Source organism: Physcomitrium patens, chromosome 15, assembly GCF_059467195.1.
Source record: "Physcomitrium patens ecotype Gransden chromosome 15, ASM5946719v1, whole genome shotgun sequence".
Classification (NCBI taxonomy): domain Eukaryota; kingdom Viridiplantae; phylum Streptophyta; class Bryopsida; order Funariales; family Funariaceae; genus Physcomitrium; species Physcomitrium patens.
The window spans coordinates 432964-458047 of NC_143424.1; the positions used below are offsets into that span (position 1 = coordinate 432964).

Consider the following 25084-nt stretch of genomic DNA (forward strand, 5'->3'; position numbering starts at 1 on the left):
TATCCGCCCACATTTCAGATGGGGGAGTGAACTCCAGCTGAATAGCTTGAGAATCAACTTGTCCCCGTAAAAAATGATGTTTGATGGCATGAAATAAAATATATGAAACATATGGACATGAAATCCAAGTTCAGAAAGGAGAGATTTCAGCCAAAGTAATTCTTTGGCGACTGTAGCTACTTACCTATTTCTTACCTAATTTTGGATATTTTAGATATAAGGAACTGAGGCCAATAAAAGTAATCTTTTAGAACTTAGATTCTTAGCTTTAGTTTAAGAAAATTAAATACTTGCTTCAAGTGGTGTAGAGAGTGGTTTAGAGCTAGTCATATTAAACTCAATGAAGATATTATTAATATATTTGTCTTAATACAAGCATTTTTATCTTGTAATCTCATCAAATTTGGATATCCAATAAGAATTTATTTTTATGATCATCATAAAAAGAATTGAAAAAAGATAGCATTATAAGCAGATAGATATTAAAAAATTATTAAAGATTGGAATAAGATTATTAATGTAAAAGAAAATAATAAAGAATATTGAGTGGAAATAATAGATATAAATATTTGTATTAGATTTAAAAATATTAGACCTTTGATTGATTAGAAACTTGTTAAATAATTTAAATCTAACTATAAAGATTTATTTAAGATCATGTAAAGCTTTGAGCAATCAATAGACTTTGTCTTTGTTACTACAAAGGATAAAAAAAGAAACATAATAATGTCATTTTTGTAAGATAAAAAAAATCTTTATAATTAAGGCCTATTTTTGAAAAAAACTAGAAGCAATAAAATATGCTTTATATTGAATTAAAGTACCATCAAAGTTTTACTTGTGACAAATTAACCTTTGAGTGTTAACAATGAAGCAATTAAAAGGAAAATCTATTAATATCTATGTTTCATTTGCAATAAGAGATACATATTATTTTTCCAAAGCTTTGCACAAACAAATAGAATTAGAATTAGTGAACAAAGCATGAATTGGAGTGTTTTTAAAAACTTTAATCCTAAAGACATGCAAAGGTTGTATCATTATAAAACTTAATAGATTTTTATTGATTTTTAGTCGATTAATGTCATGGATATACGTATTTAATCTAATAATTACCTATATGATTAAGTAAAAATAAGTAAATATAGATTAATTTCATAATATCTTATAGAAAAGTTTTTTAGAAGCTTCATAGATGTAATATTGACTTTATATGTATTTGTAGTTGATTGATAGGTTAGAAACTTGGTCAACAAATTAACCACATGCTACACATGTTGGTAGTTTGTAGTACAAGTTAATTATGTGGCACACATTTAACAAACTTACCTTGGAAGTTAAGACATGTGTCTAGCAAAATCAACATGCATTAAAGATCATGTAAGATATTGCCACTTAGCTCATAGTTAGATAGTATATATGGAGGCAAGAGTGAGTCCTTCTTCACTCTTATCAACACCTTTGTAGTCTTTAGTCTTGTTTCAAGACTTTCTATTTTTCTTGTCTTTTACAATAGCCATTCTAGTTCAATATATTACCATCTTTGAGTAATTTCTTAGTCTTTTCAAGTGACAGAAGAGTGTATTGGAGATTTCTTTCTTCACAATTCATATCCTTGATAATTAAGATAATTAAGATTTGCATTAAAGAAATTTACATTAAAGAATTTTTAATAATTTTAATTACCAAAACTATGAAAAAAATATTTTGAAAAAAAGTACATGAGATCATTTTTTTTTTTTTGTAAATAGAAGATAGTAAAAAAAATAAAATTAAAAAATTAATTTATTTAACTATTTAGATGTATCAAAAAGGTTTCTTTAAAGTGAATTAAAAATTGAATTTAGAAGTTGAGTGAAAGTTGAATGTAAATTGTTGGATTAAACAAGAAGATTATTAAAAAATAAATGTCCATTATTAAAACTAAGGATAAAAAAGAATTCAAAGTAACTCTTTTAGTAATTAAGAGTCTTTTGAAAAAATAACATTGTTGCTTAAATTATTTTGGTTAACACAATTAGTAGCTTTTAATGCCAAGATGATTTCCATAATTCACAAACACATACATCATAGCTCAAGTTTTAAACTTCTTTCACTTTTCATTAAGAATATATTTGTATGTAGGACATTCAAAAATATGTAAATGACTTATATGAGGCTGGTGATGTATCTATAATTCAAAAAATATGATTAAATTTAAGCATAGAAGAAATTTTATAAGTAATATGTTGTATTAATTTTTTTGGCATAAAATATATTATTTAAATAATCAAGTTAGAGCATATTGCATATTGATTCAATAATACTTCTAGTTTTGCATTAAAAATACTATTTTAAGCTAGATTATAAGAATTAGTGAAATGACACTAAATGCCATAATTACTAAAAAAAATTATGGATATGTTTGAAGAAAATTCTTTCCTATTGATAAAACATAAGATTAAGTTCTTTTTAACTAATTTGATTTTTAATAAAAAAATTATATTTGATAAAGTATTAGAAAGTAGTTGATTTATTTTTAAAAGAAATAGACAATAGTATGTATAGAACAAACATCAACAAAGAAAAAATAAATAAAGAAAGAAAATTTTCAAATGAAGAAATATGCACAAGACCACATCAATTGGTTTATATAAGACTAAAAATTGACATGGCTCTAATAATAAGATTATTAAATGATGATATTTAATAATTTTTATCAAGAGTATAGCTAAAAAAATTAGAATTGTAAATTTAAGATGTAGAATTTTAATAACTATTCTATAAATTTGCATATTATTTAAAGATTAAATATTAAAATGACTAAGTCAGTGGTGTCAATATAAAAAGAAATATTTAAACTTGATAGATAGTATAGTAATATTAATTTTAATATTAGGAACAATATCAATACTCAAAGAAAAGTAATGTTTGGATTTTGAGATATAAAAACTTATATATTGATTATTATTTTTAAATTTTATTTTTATGATATATATATATATATATATATATATAGAGAGAGAGAGAGAGAGAGAGAGAGAGAGATATATATATATATATATATATATAATTTATTTATTTTAGGATTATAAAATTTATTTTAGTATTTATGATTTATATTACAAAGAAGATGCTCTTAATTAAATCAAAACATATAAAATATCTTAAAAAAACTAGGATTATCTATTTGCAAGTTTGAGAAATATAGAATTAAAGTTTAAAGCATTACAAGAGCTATTTCTATCCAATAAGATTTCCTTGGATGTAACAAGCTATTGATGGTCACCACAAATAAATAAATAAATCAATAAATAAATCAATCAATCAAAGTCAACATATATTAGCTTGCTCCTTAATCCAAATACCAAGCTTTATATAGTAATAAAGAATAAGTTATAGCTAAGAATAAATGTAATATATTATCTTTGGTAAATGTATTAACATGTGATTTATTAAAGTTGCATTAATATTATTTTTTCTTATAATTTTCTACTAATTTATGACTAAAAATATTAAATAAATAGAAATTAATTAATAAAAGATAAGATATATTAAATTTGATATATTTTTTAAAAAAAACACAAGTTAAAAGAATTATTCTAATATAAAAAAATCATGAAAAGTAATTTTTATCTCAATAATTTAGTTTAATAATGTTTGTTTTTACTATTGGCTTTAAAGGCATCAAACTTTAAGAGATTGGTTGAATTTAATTATAATATATTTAAAAATAAATAAATAAAAATAAAATCTAAAATTTAAATTTAAATTAAAATAAAAGTACTTCAAGAATTTGACAAGAAAATAAAAAAAAACCAAATATAGTAGCTTTTTTTGAATGTGGATTCCAAGATTTTAAAAGAATTTATAGTATTATCATATAGCATAGTTGTATATATAGGTACATTTGACTTGTTTTGTTAGATTTTTTTTTATAAAAATCGTTTAATTTATTCTATACCACTTTTGATATACCAAGTATCATAAATATAATATACAAGAAACTAAATAAGAATTTGAACAAAAGATTTTTAATAAGAATTTAATTAAACTAAATTAGTATAAGACCAATACTAAAAAAAGTGAGCTAAAGCTCAAAAAGATGTGTTTTCAAGATTGAAGATCTCTTCAACCTATCAAGGACATAAAATGGAAGAAGATACATAAATTCATGGAATCTATATTAAAAAGAAAGTGAAAAAATAGAAGAAAGTATGTATATTCAAAGAGGAACTAGAATGGCTATTGCCAAAGACTAGGAAATATAAGACTCTTGAAACTAGATTAAAAACAAGAAAGGAATTGACAAGAGTGAGGAAGGCCTCACTCTTGCTTCTATATATACTATTTAATTAAGAACTATATGACACCATGCTATAGAACCTCTAATATGCATCTAACTTGTAGAACACAAGTCTAATTTGCAAAGCAAGTTTCCTAGGTGTGTGCCATATGTCCAACTTGTACTACAAGTGATCAGCATGTTGATATGTGGCTTCCTTGTTGGCTAAGTTTTCAACCTACTAATGACCTATAGACATGTATAAAGGCAAAGCAATGTCTATGAAGCTTCTAAGAAGCTTTCTATAAGATATTATCATATTTATCTAATTTGACTTACTTCTACCTATTCTTATTATCTAGATAATTATCACGGTAAATATGTATGTCCAAGATATTCTTCTTCTTTTTAGAGACAAGTTCCACGAAGAGCAATGAATATATGTTGATGAAGTCCAAGATGCCCTGAATTGTATTTGTCATGTACTTCAATCTTTGTTCCCTTCAAAGGTAGTTGATAGGTCCTTGCAACCATCAATAATGTCTCATACCAAGATGAGAAGACCACCTTGATATTTGATCATTATTGAGGCCTTTATAACTTCCTTCAAATAAAACATTAGTAATACCATCAAAAGTGGTTTCTACCTCTAAAAGTATCACTAAATACGGGGAGTCTCTTCCAAGGTCATGATAACAAACGTGTTGTATCTTGCCATTTATTTGATGAAGAACATGTCATTCTTAAGAATCTTCATCTTGATTTAGCCATCTTAAAGGTTGTGATAGTCGCAATGTCTTATCTGGTAGCTCAGCAAATGTTAGTTTTTGAGTTGAATCTGCTGGTTATTGGTTCTCCATCTCCTAAGTACTAAAAAATCTAAAGAAACAACAATACAAGATAGAATGAAATTTCCATTGGGCTTGCTTTGCTTTATAGTAAAGAATTTCTTGACTCTTCATCTTGATTTTGATGGATGTCATTGATGAAAAGCTTTAATTTTGGCTGATGCATTTGCTAGATTCTTAGATGGCTCCCATATGTATTCATTAATATCATATCCATACTAATATACTAGATATTCTAATCTATTTAGGTGCTACCTTGAATCTAAGACTTCTTCTACCTCAAATTCTTTATTATTGTCTATTTCTATAGGAGGTGGTGCCATTTGTCTCCTTCTTTGTATATCCATTAACTTGTATGGCTCAAATAAAGACATATAAAATACATGATGGATTTTCATAGACTCTGATAGGTTTAATCAATAAGCAACTGGATTGATCTATTGACAAATAGGAAATGGTCCAAGTCTATAATAATTTAGCTTCTCACAAGAATGAATAGTTTTAATATTATGACAAAATAACAATACTTTATCTCCCACATGGAATTGAGGTTATTCCTTGTAATAGACATCTGCATTGGCTTTTTGTTGTTCTTGAGCTTCTTTTAATTGTGCCTTCATTGTTGCATGTAGCTCTGACAATCAATTTGCAACATCTTCTACTATAAAATTATCAACTTTTGAAAAGTCAAAAGTGTCAAATCGTAGATGATAACCATAATTGGCAAAGAAAGGTATTTATTGAATAGAAGAATATACCAAATTATTGAAAGCAAACTCTACCAATGGCAAAAGAGTTGTCCAATCAACTTATTAATACTTGATGGTACACGTCAAATATTGCTCCTTAACTTGATTTACCCATTTTATTTGTCTATCAATTTGAAGATGGAAAGCTGAAGATAGTTTTATATCCACCTTCAATATCTTGAAAAGAGTTCTCTAAAATCTTGATAAAAATTGTGTTCCTCTCTTTGATATAATATTTTTTGGTAATCCATGATAGCAATAGATATTTTCAAAGAAGAGTTTAGCTATTCTTTCACATGTGATAGATTTTGTATATGGTACAAAATATACAATCTTGGTGAAACGATCTATAATCATGAATATGGAATCATATGAACTTGAAATTGAAAGATCCATGATAAAATCCATAGAGACAGAAGACTATAGTTGTTTTAATATAAATAATGGTTGGAAGAGTCCATAAGATCAATGACGAGGAGTTTTTGATCTTGAACAAATATCACATGTCTACACAAATTCTTTAACAACCTTCCACATTTGAGGCCACCAAAAATCTCTAGATATAAGCTCTAAAGTCTTATTATATCCAAAATGTCATGTAGAAAAATTATGACGAGCTTCTAGAGCACGTAATCATGCTTCTCCTATTGAAACATATAATCGTTCTTAAAAATAGAATAGGTTCTCTTTAAATTCAAATACAAAAGTATCTTGAGACTTAGAAGAATTATTTTTAATATCATGAATAAAAAGGTCTAAAGACATACTTGCTTAGATCTACTTGAAAAAAGTCAAATCAACAGTCAATGTTGATTTCATTGCTCAGAGATGAAATTATTTTGGCTTCAGTAAAATTATCTTTTGTTGGTCAAAAGCTGCTTCTCCTTCTTATGATGTAAGATAAGAATGTCTAGAAAGAGCATCAAATAAACCTTATTGTTTTCTTGGCCTATAAGTCATATGAACTTGAATCTTAACAAAGACATGCTCCAATAAGCCTAGCAATAATTCAAATCACGTGTTGACATGAAATACTTGAGATTCTTGTAATCTATATATACGATGACTAGAGTTAAAGTGCTTTCTAAATAATGACTATATTCTTCAAAAGAACCCACAATTGAAAAAAAATCTTTATTGTGGATCTCATAATTAATCTTGGGTGTTGAAAATTTTCTTGAATAAAAAGCTACTAAATGAAGTTTGTCATTTGCTCCTATTTATGACAAGATTACATCCAAGGCAAAATCAAATGCATCTATTTTTATAAAAAATACTTTGGAAAAGTTGACGCGATGCAAGATTGGTACAAAAATAAAAGCTTTCTTCAAAGCTTCAAATGATGCTTCTACTTCTTTACTCTATTCGAGCTTGTCTTTATAAGTTAAATGTGTAAGTGGCAATGTAAGTTGAGAAAAGTTCTTGATGAAGATCTGATAGTAATTGAAAAATCTTAAAAAGTATTGTACATCTTTTATTATTTTTGGAATTTTTCAATCTATAATTGTGTGAATTTTTTCAAGATCCATCACTAGACCATTGTTTGAAATGATATATCCTAAAAAGTCAACTTGAGTAGTATAGAATACATACTTTTCCATCTTGGTGTATAATGCCGCATTTCTAAATGTTTGTAACACACGAAAAATATGAACTTTATATTTTTCTACATTCTTAGATTAGATTAAAATGTCATCCAAGTAACAGACAATAAAATCATCTACAAACTCATAAAAAACATCATTCATAAGATGTTGAAAAGCAGTTGGTGTATTCGTGAGTCCAAAAGGCATGACATTATATTCAAAGTATCCATACTTTATTCAAAATGCGGTCTTCTATTCATCTCCTTCTTTAATGCAGACCAGATTGTATGCTCCTCATAGATCTATTTTTATATAGATCTTACCTTGATTTAATTGATCAAGAAGTCCAAATATCAAAGATAGAGGATATCTATTCTTGATGGTAATCTTGTTGAGTCCTCAATAATCCACACTCATTTGCAATGATTCATTTTATTTCTTCACAAATAAGATAGGAACTCCTATAAGAGATTTTGAATGGTGTATAAAATTCTTGACGAAGTTCTCATCAATGTACTTCTTGAGTTCAACCAATTCATTTTGTGATAAACTATAGATTAGACCAAATTGCGGCTAAGTTCCTTTTTTAAGATCGATTGAGTAATCATATGGATGATGCTCCAAGAAAATATCTACATTCTTCTTCTCAAAAATATCTTTAAAATCTTAATATTGAATTTCACTTGAAATCTTTCCATCATTTAAAATGGATGTGGCATAAATAACAAAAGATGATCCTTCTTTTGCAGCATGCAAAAAAGCTTTTGCACCTACAAATACAAGTTTGGCTACACTAGACTCATGGCTTTCTACTAGATTAGAAAAACTCTTAATGATATTTGAAGAAAAGTCAAGTTTACGAGAAATCTAATCTATTACAGGATTATACTTTTTTAGCTACAATAAATCTAAAATTATTGGATTAGACGAAGATCTAATTATATTAAAAATAATACGACTATTATGACCATTTATTATTATATCTATAGAAAGTATTTTATGAGTAATATCTCCAAAAGATAATGGATGACCGTCTATGATTTCTACATATACGGGTTTAGTTTTTTGTACTAATTATATATTATGAATTATAACAAATTCTTTATCTAAAAAATAAATTGAGGCTCCTAAATCTATTAAAGCAAAGGCTTTGTGATTATTAGATCCTAAACACACATCTATTATAAAACAAGGAGAGGGTTCCGAGGAGAGAATAGGACCTTTATTAGGAATTGTATAAGATTCTAGCCGCACGGTCCCTATTGTAGTTGGACAAATTTATTTTTTGACATATTTTCATCTTTGACAATAGTACTCTTCATTTTATAGTTGTGTCATTTCTTTAGATAATACTGAGAATTGTGTTTGGCTTTTCTATAATATAAATATAGTCCTTCTTCATGACAACAAGTCTTTTCTTATTCGATAAGAAGTTTAAAACATACTACATCAATTTGCATGTCTTCTACTTCCAAATGTTTAGATTGAAAAGTTGGTGTTGTCATTGAATTGTAATAATGTTGAGGTTTCTTTGTGCAATTCTCAAATCAAAATTCAAAAAGTCGATTATCAAATTTCATATTAAAGTCAATTGTTTGATTCAATGTCTAAGGATCAAGTAAATTGAGCATCAATTTCTTTACTTCATATTGTAATCCGTAAAGAAATTGGCTGATGAAAGCTGCATCATCTCACTTGATATCTGTCGCTAATTCTCAAAATTGTGAAATATATAATGTTACTAATCAATTGCTTTGTCGCAAGATATAAATCTTGTTGGTTGTAACATGGATTGCATCATGTTCTCCATATATAGATCGAAACTCCACTAAGAATGCTTCCAAATTATCCAATATTGGCTCACGTCATTCAAAAAATGATGAAAACCATAATAAAACAGAACTTAAAAATAGTATTCCAATAAACCTAACTTGTGATCCTTGAGTTGGATAACTCTGAGGTTGTTCAATCACCAATTATACCTGATTGATGAAACCTTGAAACTTAGATCTTGAGCCATCAAACTTCTCAAGCAATTTAATTTTTGGTTCTTTGAAACTTGAACGATGTTCCATTGTATGAAGTATGGCTTGGTATAGATATTGAAGTAAGTCCAATCATATCTATATCTTCATTGCCTGATAATCTTCTTGCTCCTTGTGGTAGTAGACTGAGTTGATGCATTACAAGTATTGACTCTCTTATTTGCTCTTACATTTGAGCTATTCCACTCTTCATTTCAGAAAGCTTTGCCATGCTAGCACAATAAAAAGAAAGGTGTCTATTCTTATATAATACAATACTTAAGAATCAAGAAAAAAAAAATTAGAAACAATATCAGTTTAGAAGAGAGTAATCCACAACTTCTAATATGCTTATGTCTTATTAAGAGAAAGGGATAATCCACTCTTAATCAAGAAAGGACAAAGCTCTGATATTGTATGTGTACTCTTGTCAATTTGTCAAAGATACAGAGTGGAAGAAAATACATAAACTTGTAGAATCTGTATGAAAAGAAAAGTGACAAAATAGAAGAAAGTATATATATTTAAGGAAGAAATGGAATGGCTATTGCCAAAGATTAGAAAACATAAGACTCTTGAAACTAGACTAAAAGTAAGAAAGGAATTGATAAGAGTGAGGAAGGCCTCACTCTTGCTTCTATATATACTACTTAACTAAGAATTATGTGGCAACATGCTATATGACCTCTAATACACATCTAACTTACACGACACATGTCTAATTTACAAAGAAAGTTTCTTAGGTGTGTGCCATATGTCCAACTTGTACTACAAGTGGTCAACATGTCGACATGTGGCTTCCTTGTTGGCTAAGTTTTCAACCTATTAATCACCTATAGACATCTATAAAGGCAAAGCAACATCTATGAAGCTTCTAGGAAGCTTTTTATAAGATATTATCATATTTATCTAATTTGACTTACTTCTACCTATTCTTATTATATAGATAATTATCAAGGTAAATATGTATGTCTGTGACACAACCTTGATTCCAAGTATTAGAAAGCTTCTTGGATAAGTTCTTTAATTCTCCTGAAACTTTCTAAAAGCTATTAGAATATTCTAAGAACCATCTAGAATCTTTTAAAATATTCTAAAAATCTTTCTAAAATCTTATGAAATCTTCCAAAATCTAATAGAATATTTTTAGAATATTTTTATAATCTTTTTATTGAATGTTTATAATAGCAAGTAGGAAAAAAAAAACAAACAAATATATAATTAGTTCATTCTATTACAATAAAAGAATATATTAAATCAAGCTTTTGAATTGTTAATTTGTTAAGAAAAAAGATCATAAAAATTAGAGGTAGTAGGAAAAAAAGATAAGTCATTTAAAGTCATTTGTAAATCATTCAAGGCATGAGTTGATAAGATTGAAGAGAGCCTTAGTCTTTTTTCTATTAATACTACTTACAAGTCCAAAGGCTCAGAGTTTAAGTCTATCATATTATATCATATCATACAAGCTAATAGATGATTTGTTGGCCAAGTCTTAAGAAGCACCTCAAGAAGCTTTTAAAAAAGTTTCACGTTCCAAAGTATACTGGATAGCTTCATTTCTAAGCTATTCTAAATGACTTTAGAAAGCAACCTAATGTAGCTTAGCTTCTAAGCTACTTGCTACATATTTCTATTAAATTCTTAGCATGTTTTAGAAAAATCCATCATAATCTGAAAGATTTTTAAAAGGTTCCAAAATCTTCTTTATATATCCATAACATATATATTAGATAAAATTATAAATGAAGCTAAATTTATACTAAGTTACAATAATAATTGGAATAAGAATATACAATATGTTTTTATAGATTGAAGATTTTCATTCTAAGAGGAGAGAAATAAATTTTATTATAATTTAAAAGTTAAAAAATTTCTTAATCAAAATAATTAGTTAGTAAGATTTAAATTGTTAAAGTTCTAGATTGTGTTAGCTTAGTTAAAATAGATTATAAAATAAAATAAAATTAAATTAAAAACTTATATTTAAAAGTAAGGTTCTAATTATTTTTAAATATAATGCCAAAAATAAATTTTACTTTCTAATCTAATTAATAGTATAATTAGATAGAACTTAATTCAATATTATGATAATTTTCTATTGTTTGAAAATATTCTAATACTTTAAAAATAGTAATTATAACTAAATATATTTTATATTTGGATTATTGGTTTATTTATTTGATATTTATTTATTTATGATAATATGGAACTTTTTTTCTTAAAACCATAGTTGCTTATGCCTCTAAAACATAGATAAAATAAGGTACCATAAACTTAATATTTCTAAAATATTTCTAAAATATTGACAATAAAATAAAAAGAAACTATTAGATAGACATCCCTTATTTACTTTGTGGACAATTCCTCGTACTATGCATCCTTGCATACACATAATAATCTCTTATATACATTAAAAAGTTTTAAAGTAAATTTACTACAAAAGATTTCTTAAATAAAATTAATGATTTTTTAAGGTGAATAAAAGAATTACATGAAATTTATTTTGAAACTTTGGTAAATTTAATCAACACAAAAAAAATAAAAAAAATAAAAAATAAAAAATGCCATTAACCATTGCATACAAATCTTTTGTAAAATTACCTTAAAAAAAGTAGTATAAAAAAAAGTTATTATATTTTTGAAGGTATGTTGCATAGATGGTGTCTATGAAGTAAAAAAGGAGGTATCCACGTGGCAGTTTTCTAAAATAAAGTATCAATTGAAGTTAAAATAATCCATATTGCATTCATAAATTAATTATTTATATTTGATTTATAACAAAATCTTTAGCCTTGTTGCTCTTCTACAATCTATTTTATATTGTTTTACAAATGTATTGTGTATAGACATTTTCATAATCATAAGAATTATATATATATATACTCTATTCTTTTATATTTTAATTTTAATTAATATCAAGTTATTACAAAAATTCGTTATCTGCATGTAATATAATTTATTAGATAATTCTACTGCTATCCATCTGTGTAGTATTCAACAAATTACTTTTAGATTTTTCCCCAACATTATCCTTTTACTAGCTCTAGTACTCTTTGTCATTGTAATTTCTAAATAAAGATTTAATAAACACATTTATTTTTGTATATTTGTATCGTTAGATTGAGTTCAATACAAAGAAACTTTTGCTTAAATCTTACTATTACAGAAATTTTCTAGTAACTATTGTTGTTTGCAGCCTTGCATAGTAGAAATACAAGCAAATTTGCTAGAACATTAGACTATGCACATTTTCTAGACTTAGCTCTATTGTATTTGTTTATCCTAAAAGTCTACAATTTTTAAAATGCCAAATATCACTAAATATGTATATTCACAAGTGTTACTTCAATGTAATCTTTTAAGATTTGGCTATAACACACATACCCTATCTAAACTCAACATTTTTCTATACCTGGCTCAAAGAATGCTCGGGTATGTAAAACGCTCCAATATGAGCCTGATTACAAAACGCAGTATGATTTTAAAGTGTTACGGAACTTCGTTTCGCTAGGTGTTTTGGACAGATATTCAAGTCATGGTTTGTGTTTTATAGTTGTATTTGGAGATTTTTGATAGAGTAAGTTTTACAGAATAAAAATGGTTGTACAAGATTTATTGCATTGATGCAACGAAATAACATTTAGACTTCGCAATAGCATCTCTTATTGTCAGTGACAGAGAGGGCGACAACGATCCTTGCCCGACACTACCGCACCAAAATAGTGTAGTGCTATCTTCATCAATGATAACATACATCTTTGATTAAAAAAGATACAGTCTAGCCTAAAATAAATTGGTTTTGAAGTTGCCATTAAATGCCATAAATGCAATTAAGTATTCAGTTGCACAACTACTCGAATCACAAGGTAATCCAAACTTGCTTAGCTAAAATGTAGATGAGAGCATGTGTTGAAATACAAACCTCAAATAGCTTCAGGCTAATACAGTATGAGACGAGAAACGCACCACCAAAACAAATCAGTGGTTTGGCTATGATCGCCCTGCACGTATCTTCAACCACCGCCGGTGACTAATTGGATTTAGAGAGAACTACAAACCGGTTATACCTTGGATGCGAAGCCTAATCCAGCAGATACTAAATCCTGTGTAGAATTCACAGACGGTTGTTCTCGGGCAACTTTGGCAATTAACTTGTTTTCATCAGGTGAACCACCCTCCAAAAAGGCGCCCATTACCCTGTTGTCCTTAACCCAGTAAGCACCAAACTTTGAGTCAGGTGTTCCAGCCTCTCGGCCCCAATGCACAGTTTCACCCACATTGTCGCCATAAAACTGCCACGACAGATCGAAGGAGCGAGAGTAGAAGAAAGGCAGGTAATCGTACTCGTCCACGACTTCGCCCTTCTCTGCAGCTTTGATAGCCTGTTCACAATCAGTTTGCAGAACAATGTATTAGGACTTTCCAGTAAATTAAGTGCAAAGCATACCCAAGGTGTCATAAAGAAGGCACGTAGTGATTTACTGATTCAATTCAGATATAAGCATAGAGCACTACATACCTGCACAGCCTGCATGGCCGACTTCCTTGCATGATCCACATGCTCCACTCGCCGAGTGTCGCCGTACATCTTCATTGGGAACGTCGCAATATCACCTACAGCGTACACGTTGGGGTCACTTGTCTTGAATGAGGCATCAACCTGAAAAACAATCATTCAAAAGTAAGTAGGCTTTCAAAAAAATTCACAAACAAAGAATCGTTGGAAAGAGTGCCTTCTATTCCCACTTTCTGTGCCATAGAGACAGGGTTTTACACTCAGAACTAAGGCTATTTACTTGTTTGCCGAAGTTTATCTTTGAATAAGAATTCGAATAGTTTCGATATTATCAAACCATCTACGACGATCTTATTTTCACCATGCATAATTTTCAGATGAAATTGTGATTTATTTCTAAGAATGATTTTCTCTATATAGATTCACAAATCCTCTTCATGCTAACAAGACAGTTACCATTCTCACTTTCTTGGCATCCCACCTGATTCATCTACTGGCTAGGTAACAAGATAAACCAGCACAACAGAAATTGCGCCAATGAATAAACATTAGCGTGTATATCAACCACTTATTACGTTATAGAGCAGAAAACACAAACCTTAATACCACCCTTCTCCTCCTCCAACAAACCCTTAAAAGGACCCAAAAGTGGTTTTGCACCAACTCCCACAACCACGAGAGTGCTGTCCAACGTTCTTCCATCTTTCAGAATTACTTTCGATACCTGCATCAGCCGTTCTAATATATCAAAACATATAGAATCAAGGGAAAACCAGAGAATGAAGCTGCACTATCCAAACCACTATGTTAGTGCATCTACGTAAGATCTGCCAATGCAATGTGTTGTGGCCCATGGTGTACTGAGGTTACAGATCCTAACAGAAATATTACGTCACTCCTACTTTCTAAGCTTTCCTAACACCGATAACTATCATTTGCAGCTTCAAGGATCAGGATCTTACATGGCCATTATCATCTTTCTCAAAAGCAGTCACAGACGTTCCCTTGATGATGTTCACACCCTTATTCTCGTAATAACCCTCATAGAAGGAGGCAAGCTCGGGTGTAAACAAACGAGGCACTGCAATCAAATTACAAGGCCGGAAAAATTTAGCAGATATTGTGCGTAAACCTTCTTATTACGGATTTCATCATCATTCCCACGCATTCCAGTCTGCGGGAGAACTGGTTTCTTCGAAACGTTCACTTCATACATAGAGCCCATCGCATACGACCTATTGACCAGGTATGGTAAAACTCTTACTGAAGCATGGGTCTGGGAACACCATTGTGACTTTAATCTTATTGATTGTCAGGCATGCAGCTAATTCCAGCCCAATGTAACCTCCACCGACAACCACTGCTTCACCTCCCTTGTTGGCTTTAATGGCGTCAACAAGCTTATCAGCTTCATGCACCTCTCTCAGGTAGTAAATACCTTTAGCGTCGGCTCCAGCAGTTTTGAAGTCAGCAAGGTTAAGGAACTGCAAGAAAAGTTATTACTTAGAGCTTTGATTATTCAAATTAGACACTAGTTTCGTCGTCAAACTCTTTACTCTACAAAAGTAGGCAATGCTATTAAATAACAGAAACTTAAGGCGATAAAAAAGCTTTAATACAAAATCTACTTCAGCGTAAAGCTTTTTACGATAAGAAACAGCAGCACACCCACCGTAGAGCCTGTGGCAATAACCAGAGTTCCATAACTGTAGACATCTCCCTTATCTGTCGTCAGAGTCTTGTTCTCTAGGTCGGCCTTCACAATCTCAGACTCCAGTTTCAGTTCAATACCTGACAGTCGAAATGCATGTTACTTCGTGTTAAAAACTACCAGTAGGGTTCAAGCTTTCCTGCATCGTGGCAAACAATAATGATGAACTTCACAATCACAGTGTACGGTTGGAAAAGTATACCTTTTTCGGCATACCAGTCCGGTAACTGTCTCTCTCCACCGCTTCCTACACAGACATGGAAGCCTGGAAGCCTAGCAGCAGCTGTCACAGAAGAACAAATAAATAAATCAACCAATCCATCACCTCATTAAAAAAATAAAGTAAGATCGTGTTTAAAAACATAATTGCTACTTCAACTCCGTATATTGAGGTGCTGTTCACACAGCAGCTCATCACTTGCCGCTGAAACAAATACCCCCACAGATGGTATGAGGAGACATGGACACATTGTACTGACCAACCAAATTCCTGCGAACACTAGTTAGAGACAGTAGTGGAAAGCAGTACTGCAGTAGCTCATATATTATCCAACAGTCAACCTAAAATACTACAGTGTGGTTTAAGATGCTTTTCTAGAGCGAGGCAAAGTCTATAGAACAGTGAGTAAGACTTGAAAGATGCGAAACTGCTCAGATCCAGATGCGTCCGCATATCTGGAGAATATGCGAGAACAGAATTGATGTTCTGAAAACTTACCCTCAGGGAACATGTAAGCTTTGCTCAAGGCGGGTCGCTCATAAGGTGCCGCCTGACATTCCGATTTTAATCAAGTCAGTCACTCGACAATTTTCTGTGCTCTACACTGCAAAGCAACACCTCATCTGACTCAAAGACGCGACATTCTTGCGGAGAAATCAGAAAGCCTTGTCTGAAATATGGAGAATCGAACATTCCGCACTTATACTACTTGAATCGATCGTCCTAGCATGAGGCTAACAAGAAAAAAATATTCATAGATATATACCAAACAACAACTAGAGAAATAATATTTGTCTTAACCAAGTAAGTCTTTGACATAATAAACCAAAACAACCACCGTTAATAAGTTACGATCATTAAGGCAGAAGCAATTTACCGCTTCTTTGGAGAAAATGGTCAATTCTCCAGGTTGCAAGCCCAATTTGACAAACTCTCGTGCAGCGTAGCCCTGCACACATTGCAAACACCGTCTCAGTTTCTGCACTTCACACACTGTAAGTTAAAAATCCTACCGGTTTTTAATCATGAATTTGATGCAGTGTTCATATATCCTCTGTGGCAGTGAACCTCTTGTGCAATCATCTAGAACTTGCTCAACACTGCACCACAGTACCAGCCTCGATGCAATCCAAATAGATCATTTCAATGCCACACTAGCAACCCTATGAAAAACATCTCAAACCTTACCCCGGCTACACCTCCTCCCACCACAATGTATTTGCGATCAATTGTAGCCATAACGTCACCTTCTACAGCGCTGCACAAAAAATACCAAGACAGTAAATTAGAGACAAATAGAGTATGACAATTCAGTATCAGCCTCGTACAGACTAAAATGTGTTCAGTTGTGAAAAATTCAGAATTCAAATCCCCAGATGTAAATTGTGTTCCCAAAGAGAGAGATTCTTCCGCTTAGCACAATTTGATCTGATTTTCAGGCCGTGCACCGTACATGATAAGTACTTTAAAGTGCCACGCAAGCATACGCTTAAACGAACATAAAATAAATGAAACCCAGCTTCATGATCCACAATCTAAACTGTTTAGATTACAAACAAGCACTGCACATTGTAAACCCTAGAACTCTAGGACACATATCCCCGCGAATTAGCATAGTAACATTCGCATACCCATCAAACACAGAGCACACAGTTCGAACAATCACTGCAGATTGAATCGCGATTCAATTTTAATCGTTACCAGAAAACTTGCAATCCTGAGGAATACTTTGCTGAAGAATTCATTAATTTCTAAAAAAAAAAATATATAGTGGTGTAGAAGCATATCTAATTTTCAGCGTAAGCGAGAAATCTCAAAAAAGAGAATTCAAACGTTAGAAATGCTGCTCAGCTGGAAATTTGATGATCAATAGACAACATGGCAAGTCGAAGGCGAAGGGGATCTCAAATCTATCCAGTACAACCCGCAAATTCCAACATTCCATTCCACTCAAAAGATCAGATCACACTCCACGTAGTCCACAAAGACGAAACTCAAATAAAAAAACCTAACGTCGGAAATCAAGAGATCTTCAAAGAATGTAGGATTCCAACTTCAGGATGACCTCATCTGAAACCGAGACCCCAAAAACAAGAACTACACTTAGCCTCTCCAACCATCATCGCCATTCGCAACGAATAGAATCGAGATCCAAACCAGAAAACTTAGAACTACAGATCTCACAATACCATCTCCTGCAACCTCGCTCAATGGCCAAACCACAGCTCGAACAATCTATCTCCCACACGGAAGGACGTCGCATTCAGAAAATTCAACAAAGAGTGACAAACCTACTGATCAGCGTACTTCGGGACCCCACAAAAAATCGCACAGCGGAGCTGCAACAAAAACCAACGATTCAGGCTCACAAATTCACCTTCGCAGAGCTGGATCGAGTGTTTAAATCGGCACAAAATGTCGCAGCGGCGCAAACGATCCACAGAATTGCAGTGGCGTTGAAGCTGCGTTGGAGTTTTGCGTTCAGGGAAACGTGGTTGACTGATGTCGCTTGCTTTGGGCACATGGGAACTCGACCTTTATCCTGATGGGAACGAAGTGGAACGCGAGATTCTCTGCGGGGATTACAACTGTGCCAAGTCGTCTTCAAAGATTGGGAAGGAGCTCGGGAAAGAGCCAAACAACAATCAGATTGTTACATTCCAAACACAAGATATGACAATCTGGACTGGATCTATGGGGAAGCACACATTGGTTGTTGCGGGCCCAGACGAATTAGTGCTTGTAAAGTCCTCAGAACACTCTAGAGAAATGTACAGTGGTACAGAAACTGTCAAAAGTTACATCCACAAAGGGGCCATCTTTGAATGTCCTGCAGTTCTGACACTGCCAACCTATCATTTGAGTCCGAGTGTAAGAACCCAGTTGTTGTTGCATCGTCGGGGTGCCCATAGTGGGGCAGTAGCAGGGGCTAGAAGGCATTAAATATTCACGATATTTGGAAACAGGATAGGTCTCTCGCAGCAAAATGAAGTTTGACGTAACTCAAAGGTTGTGGTATTTTACACAGTGCAAGTACATGTCGTGCCCAGCGAAGAAGGCTGCAACCACGAGAACGTGGCAAGATTGTGAATCTGTCCGGTGACAGTGGTCAGATTCTTGCCTTCCTCATGACGATCCATTCCCAAAGCAGCGATGGAGGTCGACAACTTTGTTTGAAAAATGATTATTTCTTGGAATAAGTTGACATGCAGAAGTGTTTTGGTGGCATTCTTACTCACCCCTTGTGTTAACTAAAACCATTCAGGACTTGCCATTGTGATTTGCAAAACTGAGGACCTTTGCATTTTTTAGTTTCAGGGGACTACGCCTACTATATTACAGATTGGCAGAGAAATATCTTTCAAAACTTTAACTCCCATGAGTGACTCTCTTTTCCGAATTAACTCATTCGCTATAGTAGCTGGATTATGCATCTTCTGTCGTGGAAGAGAACCATGGGAGGTTAGTACCAGTTGCATCAAAACCTTGACTACGCTTCCCTGGCGTACTCCTCACTGGCACATTTAAATCCCCAAGCTGCTCCAAGATGCTATGTGATCTTGAGACCACTACCCAAAGACTTGAATCACGACCTGGTATTTTACAATTTTCTAGAATTCAAAAACAAATCAACCTCAAACCAGAGACATCTATCTACTCGTGGTTCTCCAGCTTTGGCCTTTTTAGAGCAGGTGCAGGCTCTGCGGCTACTGGTGCCGGTCGTGTCCTTCCTTGAGATTGATGGCTCTGAGCAGAAGACTCAGGTGTTGTAGCAACCTAGTATCAATATGAATAGCCAATCGTTAGAAAATCATTCCCCACCATAATATTACCCAAAAGCCTCTCAAAATCACTGTGTCAACATTGTATACTCAAGTAAAGAAAACTACATCAAACTGCAAGTAACCACCAAGACCTTACGGTTAAAAAGTGCGCTCTGCAAAAGACAGTTAAGATTGTTCACCTTGGCTGAAGTATCAGCAGCCGCTGTTGCGACATTCGTCCCCAAATCAATTTGAACCGATATGTTAGCTCGACTTAGATCAACTCCTGAGCTCTGCAATGCTCGCGTCAAGGTGTCCAACAAACTGCAAGATACAGAATGTTATAGTCTAAGCACAGATGTTTCCCGATCCGTTCAGCAAAACAATGACGATCCCAACCAGTGATAAGATAGTCATTAACAAGCATCCTTACCAAAACTTAAAATTTGTCTTTAACAAAGAGAGCAAAAGAAAGTTGATCAACAAATTCTAGAGCATTGAGAGCGTTGCGACAAGGCCGCGGATAATGAGTGGGCTATTTTAGTGGCTCTGTTTGAACCACCACTACACTACAAGCAAAAACGAAATAGTTTAGTTGAACGGAATTATAAATTGCTCACCTTTGTGAATAAACAGAAGACACGTTGATAACACCTCCTTGAATGCGCGGAGGAGGCTGAGTGGGACAAGGAGAGGCAGCAGAGCCATCTCCAGGTGCGATCTGACCATTTTGACGCGCCGGTGAGTGCCTTGAAGGTTTGCTCACATTTTCTTGATAATAAGTTGCCCCATAAGATTGTCTGGAAGCACTACCATTAGATGGTTGTCCTGTTTGGGCTCCATCAATTCTATCTACAGCTGTCGCAGCTGGTGTCTGAAGTTCTGCCTTTGATTGCTGGCCAGAGATTTGCTCAGCTTGGCGAGCGGGAGAAATGCGAGGCCTCAATTCAAACAGCTGATCTGGAGAGTTTGCTCGGGCAGACCCATTCTCACGCGAACTAACCGGGTCTGGGTCACACAATTTCTCCTTTGCAGGCGAATTTGAGCCAGGCGTGCCACGACCACCATCCTGGTCACTCTGCAGTCTTGAGGGGACAATGGATAAGGCATATGGTAAAGGAATGGCCTGCTGAAGAGGCACACCCACTGCCAACGGCTGTGCAGTAGGTGCAGTAGCATGCTCTTTCTCACCGTCTAACGATGACACACAGCTATGAATACTGCAAGCTGGTCGACTGGAACGCTGTTGACCATTAATGCCAGCAGTCGAATGAACTTCAGATGTGAGCGCAGCTTGCTCAGACGCACGTAGAGCACGAACATCACCATTGGCCTCTGTCACCGGTTTAACATCCACAGGACCAACTCCAGAGTTAAAGTCCTTAGCGAAGATAAGTGCATTTAATTGTGATGCTTCGTCTGCTGATCCTGCCGCCCCTCGCTGCTAGAATGAAAACGCCACAGAAAAGTCAACATATTATTCATACTGAGAAAAAAAGTTCACCGTATGTGGTAAAAGACATTGAGAGTGACCAAATAGGAGCCCATAGCTGTTCTGAGCTTTTATGGTTTAAGTATCGAAAGGAAAGTGGGACACTGATTGAACAAATCGCACGGAGGTACGGTGATAGTTACACCTTCTTTACCTTGCAGATATCCCAAACCATAGATTTGAGCCTTTCCTGATGCCTTCCTTGCTCTGTAGTTTCGTATTTTCGCACCTTTTCTTGAAGGACTTGGATATACTCAATAACCTGCATGCAAAAACAAAAAACAAAGACTTTAAAACTTGGGTGATACAAACATGCTCATGAAAGGTTGATATTCCGTGAAACTTGGTGTTAGCGTTCAATTAGGGCAGGATTGTGCACATAAACTGAAAAAATCATGGCATTAGCCAAAAGTGACACACAGCTATCATACTTATATGAATTGAAAAGAACATCTGGTACAGTATTTTCATCAGCTGTATTCAAGTCCATTACCTCAAGCAAAAAGGATGCTTTATCTCGCTTTTGATCACTATGTGGAACCAGGTCCCTCAGCATTTGAAACCTGAAGACAATCAACTCGACATTGTCATCCATTCATTTGGCGATACTTTTGAGATATTCGGCAAAAAGGTTCATATAAGAAGGGACTTTATTGGGTAAGATTTGACTGCAACTTCTACATTACCTGTCATTAATCTTACTACGCCTCCGCTGTTCAGTAGCTGAATGCTTCGACCTTGGTGTACTACCCCTCATATCTCCATTCTTCACATCCATTCTCTGTGCTGTGTCTCCTGAGCATGACAAGTCGTTTCCTCGAAAGTCAAGATATTGATAAACCTCCTCAACGTACAAAAACAAGCACAAAGCAATACATAGAACTTCATACTATATCCATGTGATGTAAAACAATCAAGTGCTGAGAAGTGAACAGCGTTATATGAGACTACACCTAATAGCAAGGAAGGATAGTTGAGCAATCGTATAACTAGGAAGAGGTTGCACGAGCAATACGAGTGCCTCCCCAATACTTATCATCGCTGTCCCATCATCCCTAAGTATCGGTATGACTTGTGAATGCCTAATGCATGAGGGTCCAACCTTTACATGAGATTGACTCTTTCCGATTTCCTTTAGGCCGCTCGGATGAATCTTCATCCTCATCTTCATAATCCTCAGACGGAGGTCGGATTGACCGTTTTGGTACATCAACAATACCATACGTCCACTGCCTGAAAAAAATCACTCCAAGACAGGATTTAGGTCCTGGCTCACCAAGAAACAATGCACCATAACATCAATTCTCCAGCTTTTGCTATCGTGTCCAAAGTCTCAACAAATGCAGCAAGTGGGAAGCTTTGATAGCTTACTTAGCAATAGCAGGTATCGACTGATGACCGTTATCAACTGCACCTTTTACGGCTTGGCTGCCTGTGGGAAATGTTAAATCTGCCGGCATATCGAATTTGAAACTGACCCCTGGCCAGTGTGCGAGGTTGTCTGTATCAAAAGAGAAACACGGTTAAGTCAGCGCGTGACGACCATATACAGACCCTATGAGGACCAAGCGGCTATATGTCTGTGGGTACAAGACAAACATGCTGACGATTTCATTCAATACACTCGTCTCCATTTGCTGCGAAAATCACACTATGGAAAGTCATCAAAATGGGAAGAGCATCGTAACCTACGCTGACCTCGTGCATTGGCAACTTCCGGGTCCATGGCCACTTCGACGCCTCTCGAGGACTCCGGACCACCATTGTGATCATCAGGAGAGGAGAGAGTCACCATTGAGTATCCTCTACCTTGACGCAAGGCATCGGCCTCATTCACCATGCGATTCATAGAATTTGGATTCACCGCGTAAGGGACCTGATTATTCGAGTAAGTAGGCGCGACAGTAGGAAGGTTCCGTTCAGCGGAGGCGGGAGTAGAATTCCGAGATTGTACAGTATCTACCCTTGCCTGCTTCTCACGTGATGCAGGAGCATCTCTGTATGTTGATCGAGTTCCACTCCTCTCGAGTGGTTGCAGAAAATCATGAGTGGTAAGTGACGAAGGCAATCCTGGGCAAGTAACAAGGACTGGGTCAGATTTGACGAGACATCTTGTGCCTTAAAACGTGGGATCGAAAGATTAAGAGAAAATGGCAGCTACCTAGGTGGGGGGGGGGGGTATAGATAAGCACTCAGAACCGAGTTCGTCGACTATAGACCAAGGCAGAAAGATCATTCTTGTTACAAAACTCAGGGCAGGACTGTAGATCTTTTTTTCTTTTTTCTTTTTTCTTTTTTCTTTTCACTCCTAACTTTTGTACTGCCGCCTTTGTGCACAACTGTGGACAGGCAAATGAATCGTACCGGAACTTGAACCGATTTCAAGTTGATGTGCACCTTTGTCGTAGAGAGAAAGAAAGTCGTGGGTGGAAGGTTTAGTATCTGCAAGCATTGAAGCCACACGGTCAACTACCCGATGCCATTTAGTGAAATTCAATACTGCTTTTCAGTTCAGTCCTCATGGGCATGTCCAGGGGAATAAAAGCCCAGCACAAAGCATACGCTTTTCGTATCCTGCTTAGCAACAATGGAAGAATCAAGGAGCTTCAAGTGAGTTGGCTGTGCTCGATCATTAAGTCCCCAAGAGGAAACAAAACGCAAGCTATATTGAACAAAAGTCCTTGCGAGGTCTTCCGGAACCCAATCAGATGTAATAAAAAAATCTTCCTTTCTTTGCGGTCTATGGATGAGATCCTACCTTCCCTGCGAGCGAAATGGTGAGGTTGAGACCTCTCAGCCTGTTGCTGCGTCATAGCATGTCTTTTCTGCACAACGTAAAACTCTCGTTGCTGCTGAGCGGCGGATTCTTCCGGCACCACCTCGCCGTATCTGTTGTGCCCCAAAGATGAAGGCGATCCTATGGCCCAATCAGGCCCCAGCTGTTTGTGTCCCACAGCAGCTATAAACGCCATCGACCTCAGTAGAACACCCTTCTTCGTATGGCGGCTGCATGTAGATAGAACCCAACGGCTACACAACCCCCTCTGTCACAAAACACTCGATTTTCTTGAACAATCTCCAAGCACACCACATCTTCCCCTTATCAAGTGCTTCTTTCTGCACCCCTCGACCTCACCTCATTTCAGAACGCTTTCCGAAAATTAACACTCGATGGTTCTGTAAAACTTGCACCTCATCTTCCCAACAAGCCCGCGTGCGTGTCGTTACAGGGAACCCAGATTGGACAGGTAATCGATCTGAGTCCGGTTGAGGATATTGTCAGCACCCCTAGTGTTTCGTCATCATGGGAGCAGAGCAGCCGCACCAAATGAGCTGCGAGGCCCTACCAGGGTGTGGTGACCCACTGGTGGGGGCCCTGGAAAATTCACGTGTCCGTCGTGCCCACAACATGCGCATGCACGGACAACCAGGCGCAATCCCAGCAAATCACGCGGAGGGTCACAATCCCTTCTTCCTACCTTCTTCCGTCGCTCAAATGCCCGTCACCCCTCCAACCACCAAACACGTTCGCATAATAACATTGACACCACACCTTTTTCCCTCAAATCCGAACAACACCATCCAACTTCTCGCTCACACACTCTCTCTCTCTCTCTCTCTCTCTCTCGCTCTCACACACACACACATACACACACACTCACTCACTCGCTCGCTCACGCACTCGTACACTAAGGAATACAGACCCAGCCAGCCAAGTGAAAATACATGAAGCGGCTTGCACCGGTAAGAGAAGATCCAAGACCACCAGACAGAAGACAGAGATACACACGAGGCTTGATTTTGACAACGTGGGCGAGGGGGAAGTAGAAGCAGCAGTAGTAGCCGGTAAGTGATCTCAAAGTCCTCCCTCCCTGAAGCGAAATTTGCAATTCGGGGGGGTCGTTCA

At 34.7% G+C, this 25084-nt stretch overlaps 2 protein-coding genes across 9 annotated transcripts; both read right to left on the bottom strand.

Annotated features, from left to right (window-relative positions):
* Positions 1–13253: 13253 nt before the first annotated feature.
* LOC112292445 (monodehydroascorbate reductase, seedling isozyme) lies at positions 13254–18388 on the bottom strand. 3 transcript variants are annotated; one of them, XM_024540945.3, is made up of 11 exons: positions 18299–18388; positions 17110–17179; positions 16799–16870; positions 16420–16471; positions 15904–15984; positions 15663–15781; positions 15255–15474; positions 14953–15071; positions 14589–14714; positions 13994–14134; positions 13254–13856 (listed from the first exon to the last, which is right to left on the bottom strand). In XM_024540945.3, the coding sequence occupies exons 2-11, from the start codon at positions 17158–17160 to the stop codon at positions 13536–13538; spliced, it is 1302 nt and encodes a 433-aa protein (XP_024396713.1). In that variant the 5' UTR covers positions 17161–17179; positions 18299–18388; the 3' UTR covers positions 13254–13535. The 3 variants fall into 3 exon arrangements, with proteins under 3 accessions (XP_024396713.1, XP_024396714.1, XP_024396712.1); XM_024540946.3 differs by having other exon boundaries at positions 18217–18388; XM_024540944.3 differs by having other exon boundaries at positions 18213–18388.
* Positions 18389–19201: 813 nt separating this feature from the next.
* LOC112292444 (uncharacterized) lies at positions 19202–24238 on the bottom strand. Of its 6 annotated transcripts, none has more exons than XM_090256138.1 (11): positions 23936–24238; positions 23542–23619; positions 22876–23247; positions 22549–22678; positions 22280–22410; positions 21864–21972; positions 21671–21740; positions 21332–21439; positions 20306–21126; positions 19886–20009; positions 19202–19698 (listed from the first exon to the last, which is right to left on the bottom strand). In XM_090256138.1, the coding sequence occupies exons 1-11, from the start codon at positions 24147–24149 to the stop codon at positions 19576–19578; spliced, it is 2280 nt and encodes a 759-aa protein (XP_090112264.1). In that variant the 5' UTR covers positions 24150–24238; the 3' UTR covers positions 19202–19575. The 6 variants fall into 6 exon arrangements, with proteins under 6 accessions (XP_090112264.1, XP_090112263.1, XP_024396708.1 ...); XM_090256137.1 differs by having other exon boundaries at positions 20306–21129; XM_024540940.3 differs by having other exon boundaries at positions 20306–21129; positions 21323–21439.
* Between the last annotated feature and the right edge of the window lie 846 nt (positions 24239–25084).